Below are 12,152 nucleotides of genomic sequence, written 5' to 3' on the forward strand. Positions count from 1 at the left end.
TGGATGAGTTTGACCTGTAAGTTTTTGAAAAATTAACACACTTATCTGTAAGCATGGCACTGTTACTAAAGTGACTATAAGATGAGGATCTGTAGGTAATTTCATTTCCTAGACAAGGAACTGGTACGTAGCATAGAAGGTTGTTCAATGTCCCACGAGCAGTCTTCTAGTGAAGACCAGCAAAATCAAACAGTGATCGTATTCATCTGTAGACTCCTGTTGACTGGAATCCTCCCTGGTACCAAAATAATCTGTCATGCACATTTAGAGCTGCAGAAACCTAGAATTTTCAAATCTGTTCATTTATGTTTATGAAAGATACAGAAAAAAATTACTACTACTACTAGTGTCACCTTTTACTCATGTGTGTTTGACTTCCAAAATACTTTGTCCTGTGAGCCCTTGTTATTTATTAGTTTATTTCACAAAGATACTTTACCTCTCATTTCAATTTCTAATGACTGTGTGATATTTTATCTTAAGATATTGCCCAGTACTCTTGGCTTATTTGCTGAATTCTGAATGAAGAGGATTATTTTTCAACCTTTATATCCAATACTGAAATTGTTCCCTAAGGAAAATATGCTTTTACTGACAACAGGGCTTCAGATTGAGTGCTTGATGTTACTTTTACATCGCACTCTTAAAGCACACCAATTGTTTGAACGTGCTGCAGATGAGCTGCTACCTGCTGTTAAATTGTTAGATAAGCGACGTCATCAGTAGCATAAATGTGACCATCTACTTCTCTCTGCTTGTAGGTTACTAATAGAGTTTTATGATGCAAAGGATTCTAAAAGAAGAAACAAGTTCCCTGGAAAAAGCGTTCATTCCAAATTAAGCCTCAAGAAAACTTTGCCATCTTTGCTGTTTCTAGGTGGCCTGACTGCTAGTATGCTTCTGACAGAATCTGGAAGGAAACTTTATGTAAAAACGTGGATATATGGGACTTTAATTGGCTGCCTGTGGGTTAGCATTAAACCATAAGCAGATGTTAGTCTCCAGTCAGTGGGATGTGCTGTCTTTTCTTGCACATTGCACCAAACTTTTTCCCAAATTTATAGTAAAAACGTGTAAATAAAGCCTTATCGACTGAACATTGGAAATAATAGAATTTGTGACCTAAGCCTCTGTGTGGTTGGTCTGGGGAAAATAAATGTAGTTTTTTTCAAATTTGCTACTCATTTTTGCTGGAATAAAGGCAGATAAACTGGGTCGTATGATAAATGGCTTTCCCTATGAACTAACACCCATCTCTATCTGCAGATGAAGTATGAGTTATGCGTAAGGGTGTCTTAAGTGGACCTGTGAATGTATTTACAGAGATTAATTTAGGTTATATATTTATTCTTCTGATATTCATGTTGAATTTTTGTTACTCCTCGGTGCATTGCAGCAGCTCAGTTGCATCTGACCCAGCTGTATCGCAAGTAAAATCAAAACCTCTTTTTCTCTGGAATGTTGTTTTTCAGTTTTAACTAAATGCTGTGTTCTCAGAACAGGCCTGGAAAGCTGGCAAATGGTGAGACGCTCCCTAAAGCAGAAAGAAACGTTCATGGGGAAGGAGCTCTGTTTATCTAGTGCATGATTTTTGATTCTATTGCAGTATTAGCCCATTATTTTACATAGGCAAAACATTAAACCTTACTGAGCAAACAGCTTATTTTGTGCACCCTGTATCTGTGCATAAGAGGAATGTGTGCAGCATAATGATGTGGTTCTTTATCTTGCGGCCTGGCCGGGCTGTAGCCTCCCTTGTGTCTGCGTTGCCCGCAGTGCTGCGGGCCTTCAGCTGGGCTCACAGAACCGCCGTGTCCGCGTGCCATAAGCAGCAGTGAGCGCCCACAGCTCCCTGTTACCTCACCAGCGCTGGGTGTGAGCTGTGCCCTCTGGTAACACAGCTGGCAGACCCACGGTAGCTTCAGGAGCGTGGGTTACGGTAGCAAGCAACCTTCAGGTGTCCCTGTGAAACACGAAGCACGTGCCTTTTCCCGCTCGTCTGACTTAGCCTGATGTCTCATAAGCTGGCACCCACCTCACTGTCGTAGCATCACGTTAGATTTCCAAGCCATCCCAGGCAATGCAGATTTCAGGGGGACTGAAGTTACGGGGTTGATGAATACGACTTGCACAGCAGTCTAGGAGTGAAAGAAATGGGCATCCTTTCACCTGCCTGAAAATGTACTTCTAAAAGCAGAATCACCAAACCCTCACTACCAGAAAGCCTGTGATTGCCACGGCTGAGATTTTGGTTGGGGAAATGCCATTTCCTGGTATCAAGGGAATTGTCCATATGTACAGCAGCAGGGTAGGAAAGAGGATGTATTTTAGCTTATTCCACTAAGGAGTCAGACTCCCTGTGTGAAAATGATGAAAGAACTAGAGAATATTTTTGTATCACACTTGCAAGCTTTAAACGTGCACCTCTTTTTCGCTTTGGTATGATTTGTATTGCATTAAAGCCCACCGTGAATTAAAATCTCTCTCTCAAGATTATAACTCCATTTTTCAGATTCCACTGTTGCCAGTTAATTGGAGATACTGCTTCTACTGTGGATTCTGTTTCTTGTTGGCGTTTTGTTTTGTTTGATAGAATGATGACAGTTCCACCTTAAAATCATTCGGTACAGCTTTCAGGTTGCAGCTCTGTGTCCTCCCATAATGGATTTTGTCACTGGAGTTATTTATATCTGTGATTGATTCAGGATATGTTGATGAACCGTGTTAAAAACAATGACTGGGAACAACGTTGAAAAACAGTATTGTTATGAGGCTGTGAAACCAGAAGAAAAAAAAAAAAAGCCATTTTATGTAACAGCCAAATGTGCTCACAAGTAGCTCTTCCTATGCTCCGCTGACCATTGCCAGTGAGTGTAACCTGAAGGCAGTGTTATCCAGTTAGTTTGATTTTGAATCGTGGAATGAAATTCTACTCTGTCATGATTAAATTTCTTTGTAGCAGCTAAGAATAACATTTAATTACACATCAGAAGTATGCGCAGACAGCTTAACTCATTTGTAGAAAAATAAATGCTGTTCTGGAGAGACTAATTACCACAAAATACTGGACTTCTCTTACTGTTTACTTGTCAGGAATATAATTGACACAGTGCAACAAGCAGGATGTTTATTTTGAATGTTACTTTCTATGTTACTCTTAGTTGTTGTTTTTTTTTTCTTCCTTGCAATTAATTTATAAAGTTTTGAAACTGTAATTTGCTGATGTATTTGGCACTGGGAGTATCACATGCTATTTCTAAATATGCACTGATATTAACTTGAAATATTTCTTCATTAAAATAAGAAGAGCTGATGCTCAGTCAACTTTTCTGTCGTGTCTGCTTGCTCCGTTTTTTCTATGTTCTTATGTTTGCTATTTGGGTGAATGAGCAGTTACCAGAATAAGGCCATGTGTGTGGTTTTGAGTCCTCGGTGGAAGCATTTGTATAAGAAGGAGTCAGTGAAAAGAAAACATCTTTGCCCTTTTCTTCTTTTCTTTGCAGCTAAAATGTGTCACAACTACTTTGTGCTTTGGGTCCCAACTCAGTACAAGAAGGGATGTGGAGCTCTTGGAATGGCTCCAGAGGAGGGCCACTAAGATGACCAGAGGGCTGGAGCACCTTTCCCAAGAGGAAAGGTTGAGGGAACTGGGCTTGTTTAGCTTGGAGAAGAGAAGGCTGAGGGGAGACCTCATTGTGGCCTTCCAGTGCTTGAAGGGAGCATATAAACAGGAGGGGGAACGACTGTTTGTGAGGGTGGATAGCGATAGGACAAAGGGGAATGGTTTTAAACTGAGACAGGAGAGATTGAGGGTTGATATTAGGAGGAAGTTTTTCACACAGAGGGTGGTGATGCACTGAAACAGGTTGCCCAAGGAGGTTTTGGATGCCCCATCCCTGGAGGCATTCAAGGCCAGGCTGGATGTGGCTCTGGGCAGCCTGGTCTGGTGGTTGGCGACCCTGCACATAGCAGGAGGGCTGAAACTACATGATCATAATGGTTCTTTTCAACCCAGGCCACTCTATGATCCTATGAACTCAGCCAACACATAGCCAGCTGGGCTGTAATAGCTTTTTCACCTGCACCAGTTGCTGCTTATTAGTAATGTTCATTCAGGTGCAGAACCACCACAAGCACAAAAAGGGCTCTGCTGCCATGGGTCTTGTACAGCCAACTCTGGGCAGAAGCAGAGATGGGAAGAGGTACTGCAAACACACAAAGCATATATCAGTAGTAAATGTCATGTAAGTTTTGGTGATGTGTTATATCTGAGGAGCAGCCTGCATTCTCAACACCACCTCTTATTTTTTCAGTTGTATCTGTGCCCCTATAAAAAGAGATTTCCCTCCACACAAATGTTGTTCTTCTGTGTCAAATGTATGTAAACCTTTTGTATTCAGCGGCACTCAGCAGCTGTTAGTTCCAGAATTTTACACTTGTGCTTACTGCTGTGGAAGGAAATGGGCTAATAAGGAAACATTAACTGAAATAATGGAGAACATAAAAAGTAAAGATATAAAACTAAAGCAGCAAGTGATGCTGTGATAAAGAAATGACTGAGCAGGACAGCAGGGGAAGATGGATTGGGAAAGAAGAGAAAGACGAGTCCAAATCAGACATTTCTCCAAAGCTCTGTGCTTAGACTGGCTTTATGGCTGCTCCAACCTACTGCAGCCTTTTGCTGTCTCCTCCAAAGCATTATTCTTTGACTTTTCTCCCTTCAGTACACCACTCTTCCCCCTGCAGCAAACCACTACAACTGTTGGCAGGAGCATATTTTTAGTACTTAAAAATTGGCACCTGACTATTTTGGCATTTGGGAGTGCATAGACTATATACTCACCTTGAGGGATGGAAAGGTAACTATTTTAGGAGTGGATAATGAAGGAGCCAGGAGGAGGTTTGGGGATTAGCATTGCTAAAAATGATGAAAGGCTTCTCCCCTCCCCGACCTCCAAATAAAAACCCTTCTAATGGCACAAATTTCAGGTCAGCCATGCCTGAGAAGGCAATGGAAAAAACAGCTAATGGGTTTGAGATCTTGTCACCTTCTTTATAAAGGCTTTTCCATTGTAAATATGGATAGCAGTGGTTAGCTGTAGGTCAGCTTGGCTCTGATGACAAGGCTTGGAACACGATGGGGTTTCTCTTGTGCTCATTCTTTTCACATCCTTGTCTGTCTCATCAGCTTGGAGCTCTGTGGTTCAGCAAAGGAGATCTTACAGAATTTGCTAAGCATGCAACAACAGCAAAAAAGAAAGAAAAAAAGGAAGTTATTTTAAGTTTGGATAATGGTAGAAGTCGTACAACTGAAACAAAATACATAATAATCCAATGAAGGAAAAGCAGCAGTAACCTAGTGCAGGAAGATTAGAAACATCAGCTCCAATTAGGCATAAATCACATGTGATTGATTCCAGGGAAGATCTGTTTTCCATGTGGAGACAAATTTCCTTGTCACCGTGGTGAATATTTCTCCTACCAGTCCTCTTTCAGAGCCAGATCTGTACCTCCACACTTGCTTGATGGGTCTGGTGTTCTCCTAACAAAGAGTCCCTCATCACCAGAGTGTGATTTTTCAGACACTGCTGTGAATCTCAGGTTTCCTCCATTCTCCTCTCTGACCCCCAAGTATTTTTATACTTATATTCAGCTAGATAAACTGCTAATGGGTCATTGATGCTTACCTCCTTCAAGCTGCACTCTCCTCTTAAGGACTGTACTGGGTGAGGAAAGCCTCTGGCTCCTTGTGAAGAGGCTGAGACATGTTGCTGGTGTCTGAGACACGGATTTTGCTGTTTAGAGAGGTTATTTGTAGGTCTGTACTGGATGTGTTGGATGGGTTTCTCCTTCATTTCCATTGGAATGTGCTCTTCCATTGACAGGCAGTTTGCACAGCTGTAAGTAAATACACAGGCTAGAAGCTACCCTTAAAAATGATGTTCCTGGCACATATTTGTAATATGAAAACTTTGTTAGTTACGCTTGTACAAACTGTGTTTCACAGCCATTCTGCTTCCCTTTTATCTTGTGTGGGAACTCAGCTTTCAAATGGCATTTTGATGCCTCGTGTTTGTCTTCCCTGCGTGACTAATTCAAACCAGAATTGCTTTAACCTGTTTGCCTCCTTAGGAGACCAGCCCAAAGATAACACAGAGGAGACAGATGTCCAGAGGCAGAAGTTGCAGTCTGGCTGTGTGGTGCCATCCCTAACTCCTGTCCCCGGGTAGAGGAGAGAGGAATGTCCAAATCCCCTGCCCTCTGCTCAGCCGCTGGTCTAGGGTGTTTCTGCACCTGAAAATGAAGAGCCTAAGGACAAAGTAGAGCCAGAGATTGTCCCTGTGTGTGCTGGCTGTTGTAGCCTAGAGGCTGTGGTTACAAAATGAGGAAAAGGGAGAAGGATTATGTTGTGAAGTGGTGTTCATATCTGAACTTGAGCCAACAATGCACTCAGGTGGCCAGGAAGGCCAAGGGCATCCTGGCTTGTATGAGAAGTGATGCAGCCAGCAGGAGCAGGGAGGGGATTGTCCTGTTATATGCAGTACTGATAGGGCTGCAGCTCGAATATTGTGTTCCGTTTTGAGTCCCCCACTGCAAGAAGGTTATTGAGTTGCTTGAGCGTGTGCAGAGAAGAGCAATGAAGCTGGTGAAGGGACTAGAAAACAAGTGTTAAGAGGAGAGGCTGGGGAACTGGGATGGTTTAGTCTGGAGGAGAGGAGCCTGAGGGGGAGACTACATTATATTCTACAGCTACTGAAAGGAGTTTGCGGCAAGGAGGATGTTGATCTCTTTTCCCTGGTGACAAGTGATAGGACCTGGAGAAGGGCCTCAAGCTGTCCTAGAGGAGGTTCAGTGAGGATAGTGAGGAGAATTTCTTCACGGAGAGAGTGGTCAAGCTTTGGAACAGGCTGCCCAGGACAGTGGTGGAGCCCCCCTCCCTGAAGGTGTTTAAGGAAAGTGTGGACGTGGCTCGGTGACAGGACTCAGGTCAGGTTGATGGTAGGACCTGGTGATTTTGAAGGTCTTTTCCAACCCAAGTGATTCTCTGTTTCCGTGATTTTTAGAGTGGGTTTGTTCAGAACAAACCTGGCACCTCAAGGGCTCCAGCAGATGCGAGCCTTGTCACTGCTACACCAGTTTTGGTCCTAGAGTTGCTGCATCAAGACCCTCCTTCCCCCATCTTTGTGAGACCCTCCCATGAAAGTTGAAATTGCCAAAGTGATTTTGCACCTCTGGATGCAGCAAGCCTCTGGCCGTGCATTGCTGTGCAGCTGTTTCATCCAATTGGGACCACAGGGGAAATAGAGAGGCAAAAGTTCATTTGCATTTGGCAAGATGTGAGAGTTAACACTTCAGTGATCTCAGAAAGTATCGAATGCTGTTCAACATCATTAGGCATAAATAAGAGAATATGCAGAGTTCTCATTCCTGAAACTTGAACTTAAGGTATTAAGTTAAATTACTTTTCATTCTGTATGCATAATACTCCCTGGTTAAGATTTTTCACTTATGTTTTAACAAGCATTGACATCCATATTCTAGGAGACACATTATTGGCATTGCCCTTATATTAGTTTGCTCTCTTGTCTTTCTAAATCCAATTTGATAAAAAGAGTATTAAAATGTACTTCTAGTCTGTATAATGTATAATCATTTTTTGTTTCCATAGACTAAGGCATCTTCACTTCTTGTCACATGAAGAATATAAAAAGTTGGTTCTATGTCAGGGTGCTTTAATAAATTCCACTTGATCACAAAGCGTTTGGTTGTTATGGTCAGGTACTGATAAAAGGTGGAAAGATATTTAAAAAACACTTTGTTAATAGGGAGGAAGGATAAATTAAAATGAAGAATTACTTCCTCCTGAAACCACACAATTGTACATAGGACGAAGTTGCTGTTGTAGGCTCGTCTGCTCTTCTAATAGCAGAGAAATAAATACAGGTGAAAAACATGATCTACGTTGCTTTTTAAAAAGACAAAAAAGTAAAAAAAAAATAAAAAATAAAAAAAAAAGCTGAAGAAATGGTGCTTTTGTTGTCCAAAAAATGACCAGAAAATATTCCAAACACCTGACAAGTAATTTTGCATAGCAAATAGTCCTAGTGCCAGTACAGGATATGGTATTGTCCTCTCTGTTTAAACAGTAATAAGAGATTGTGTCTATGTATCCTGGTACTGTCGATTGTATTCCTGTCCTGTGACAAGATAACAACTGATGCAAGGAGTTGCAATATCTAAAAAACATCCCTTTCTGCATCACCGTGTTGGGGGATTCCAAGTGGCTGCTGTCGCTCACTTGGCAGCATCTTCTGTAGAAGGCAATAGGAACACGTACAGCACATCTACAGCCTGGATAGAGGTAGTTCTGGTAGAGCAAATGTACTTCATGAATCAAACATCTTCATTGCATTGCATGGTTGTCCAGTGAGCACTTCTGTTGTGCTTTGTTTTGCAAAGTTTTGGAGCTTTTTAATACATTCACTGTGATAGCATCAGGAGATGTGTAATTCTGCCTTCATAACCAGGCATATTTAATGCACGTTCAGTAAGGTGTGGGAAGGCCATCTAAGTGAGAATAGGGAAGAAGAAATGAGGCCTCTTGCATCCTTCCCTGCACGTGGTCTCACAGCTGCCTTGCAGCCTTCGCCTTCCCTTCTCACTCTGATTTCCCCCAGCCTCCTCACATTCCTGCCTTTCCCAGCACTCTGCCAGGGCTCACATTGTCCACTCCTCCAAGTTCAGTTCAGCTGATGTCTTCCCGTAGCCCAAATACAAGCAGGTTAAAAGTCAGAAAAGACTCTGAATGTTGGGATTTTGTAACAGCAGCCCTTTTCCTTCAGCCCCCAACCCTGGAGTGTGTCCCACAGCAAGGATCTCACCGGAGAATGAACTCAGCAAGCTCTTGCAGGCTCTGCTGAGCATGTCTAAGTGACAGCTGCTCTGGTTTTCTTCCAAAGCTTTACAGAATTGGCCAAAGTGGGACAGACTTTCCACTGAAATTGCAGAAAGTCCATCCCAGCTGTAACATTGCTACTCTGTCCCATTCCAAGTCTCCCTTCCAATGGAAGGACTTCCAAGAAAGTACTACAGCTTTTCAGGACAGATTGCCAGAATACTGGGAGGGGGACATGGGCTCTCCTTTGTGTTAAACCTGCCTATGATTAGGCAAAGGAAAAAGGATGCTCTCAGACACATTGAATTTGTTTGGATGAGAGCTCTGAAGAAAAGTCAGCAAACATATACCTAAGATAAGGAAAGTTTGGGCATAAATACTTTCCTATTGGGCAAACGAATGTGCAAGGCACTTCTACATCCTATATACTTCTGGGCTGTCTTTACTGTAGGCTGCAAATGTAACCTGGATTGCTCCTTGCTTTGAGCTTCTGGATAATTTGGACAGAAGGACTCACATGGAGTCAGCTGTGGTTGGGCCAGGTTTGGGTTCAGGCTTGGTTTTAACCAAGTCTCTCCAGTGAGTCCCTTTTGTTGCTGGACAGAGCTGAGATCTCCCATCTGCGTTGGGAAGTTTGGTCATGGGAGACAGACTTGGTAACACCAACATATGCTGGTTACTTAAATCAGGTTATAAAGATTTATGTAGACCAAAGGATTGAAGCAGAGAGCAGCTAAGCCATGTACAGAGCACTTCAGTGTGTGTTTCTCCCCTTTGTGTAAAGTAAATACTGCATTTTCTCCACTGGGCATTAATTTCTAGCAGCTCTTTCTGAGCACACCTACATCACCAGAAGCACCAGTGTGTTTCTAAAGTGATGCTCATGTCCTCCTGCCATCCAGGTGAGGTCAGCGCTGCTAGAACTGAGTTCTGTTACTGACGTATGCCTGGAAAATGTGATAGTGTGGTTATAAAATGCCTCAGAAACATGAGGCATGATGAAGAGGAGAAGAATGCATCCTTTAACTAAAATGATTCAGCTGTCTCTGCAGCATGCAGGTTCTCAGCTATGCAGTGGGCACACAGTGGTACCACCAGGCTCATGGGGCTCTTTTGGGGGGTCTCCATACCTTCCCCAGCTCCTCAGGCAGGCAGCCACAGCTGGAGTCTGCATCTGCACGCTGTGCAAGCTGGTGATGAGAGGCAGAGCTGCGAAGCCCCACCGTTCCACCACATCTCACGTCCCTCTGCCCTGGCTCAGAGGGTCCCTGGCACCACCTGAGTTCAGAGAGGAGCCAAGTAGCTCCCTGCAGTCAGAAAGGAGCAGTCTGTACAGGCTGAGAGGCTTGTCTGGTGTTTTTAGGGCTGAATTCATTCGCAACAGCAGCAGCTCAGCCAACCCCAGGGTTTGGGCCCAGTTGACCCCCGCAGTTCTTCCATGGGTAAAGCTGCTGTGCAGAAGGACTGGCAGCACTATTCCCACTTACCAGCCGGGTGCAGGGCTGTGAGGAGGCCGCTGTTACCCTGCAGAACCCACATCAGGGGACTGAGCGTGCTCACAGCCACAGCACCTCACCTCGTATGGGATCTGCATGTATGCGTGGGGAATGCACACATTTCCAAGCACATGAAGACTTGTGGCTTCCCGCACTTTTCTGCATGTGGGTGGAACGCACAGGTTTTCCCTGTGGTGAAAGGCCAGCTCGAGCTCTGCCTGTGAGGTTCCCATCGAGGCTTCACGCTGTGCTGCTTCCCACCACAAGGCACTGCCGTGAGCAGTGGCCCCTGTGCTCCTGCTGCTGCGTCAGATGGCACGTATGGAAGACGCGGACACAAGGATTTCTGTGGCATCAGCAGTGGTTTGAGCCAGGGTTGTGTTTTAACCGAGTCTCTGCAGCATGTCCATTTTGTTGCTGGACAGAGCTGAGAGTTTGCAGAGGCCTGAACCGGCAGCACCACACGGAGAGTGGGAGGGCTGGCAGGGAACGGCCGTGAGAGCCCAGGAACCGCAAGGTAGGAACGGGAAAGGAGACAGAAAAGAGGACTGCGATGAACATCGTGTGCACTCGAGAAGCTTTGATGCCCGGCGCTGCGGTGTGATTCTGCGAGCGCGGCACACGCTAGCATCTACCACCACCTCGTGGTGAGCGGCCGGACATCGGCTTCCGTGCTGATGCTGCCGGGCCGGGGAAGGGGCAGCGAGAGATACTGCAGGCACCGGGGGACTGCTGGGCACCACCGAGCACCGCTAACCGGCGGCGGTGGGCAGCACCTGGCGCTCCTGGCCTGGCCGCCCCGATAGCAGAGGCAATGTGAGCCCAGGGGTGCTCCCCGAATGTCCGACTCAGCGCTCACTGTGTGAGCAAGGCGGTTTGTGCCTCCTTCACCCACATGGAGGGTGGTGACGCACTGGAACAGGTTGCCCAAGGAGGCTGCGGATGCCCCATCCCTGGAGGCATTCGAGGCCAGGCTGGATGTGGCTCTGGGCAGCCCCTGGTCTGAAGGTTGGCGACCCTGCACATAGCAGAGGGGTTGAAACTACATGATCGTGATCCTTTTCAACCCAGGCCATTCTAAGATTCTATGATTGGGTTCAATGTACAGACCCACCTAGGGTCTGTGGGAGTAAACTCCGCTTTCCCTAGGTTTCCTGCCTTTCAGCAATGCCAAGGAGAGGAGAAGAGGAGCAGAGGTCCCCGTACTTTGCCCTTCATCTCCCCTGTTACTTTGAGCGCTCACCAGCGTGGGCTGTTCTGCCTCTGGAGGCTGTGCCAAGCTTCCTGCATTCTTCCTCTCCCTTCTTGGCTGTCCAGCCGAGGGAGAGGGTGTTTGAAATCTGTGGGCAGCTATTAGCAGGCCTCGAGCTACAGCCCAGCAGACAAAGCACTTGGCATCACACAGGTCTCAGATAACTCGAGACAGCCCCAATACTCACAGCTGCAGCTGGCCTGGGCTCCTTCATCTCCTCCTAAGCAGCCTCTGCTCCTCCCTCTGGGGGCTGCTAAAAGCAATAGCAGAGCTGCCAAAGCACTTCACCCAAGCAACTGCGGCATGTGCGTGGTTTGTATTTGGTGTTTCAGCATCCTCACACAGAGTATTCTGCCCTCCTCCCTTTGGGCCACAGGTTTGGAGAGAGATCTGCCCTTCTGTAAGGTCGACTTTCTCCACCTCTGTTCTCTTGATATACAGTAGATAGGGAGCTGAGGAGAGCAGCGGAAGCTGTTATATTTAGCAATGTTCCCACAGAAAAGATTGG

The 12,152-nt window shown here is 45.3% G+C and overlaps 2 protein-coding genes across 2 annotated transcripts in view; both read left to right on the plus strand.

Annotated features, from left to right (window-relative positions):
• Window positions 1–3,328, plus strand: part of AGPAT5 (1-acylglycerol-3-phosphate O-acyltransferase 5) — a 56,330-nt gene extending 53,002 nt beyond the window's left edge. The window contains exon 8 of the mRNA XM_052697637.1: window positions 762–3,328. Within this exon, the coding sequence (XP_052553597.1) occupies window positions 762–987 (226 nt within the window). The 3' untranslated portion in view covers window positions 988–3,328. The remainder of the gene's footprint in view (window positions 1–761) is intronic.
• Window positions 1–12,152, plus strand: part of TMEM14A (transmembrane protein 14A) — a 199,077-nt gene that overhangs the window by 154,280 nt on the left and 32,645 nt on the right. The gene's annotated exons all lie outside the window — the stretch shown is intronic.

Source organism: Tympanuchus pallidicinctus, unplaced genomic scaffold, assembly GCF_026119805.1.
Source record: "Tympanuchus pallidicinctus isolate F22 unplaced genomic scaffold, pur_lepc_1.0 scaffold1, whole genome shotgun sequence".
In the NCBI taxonomy this organism is placed as follows: domain Eukaryota; kingdom Metazoa; phylum Chordata; class Aves; order Galliformes; family Phasianidae; genus Tympanuchus; species Tympanuchus pallidicinctus.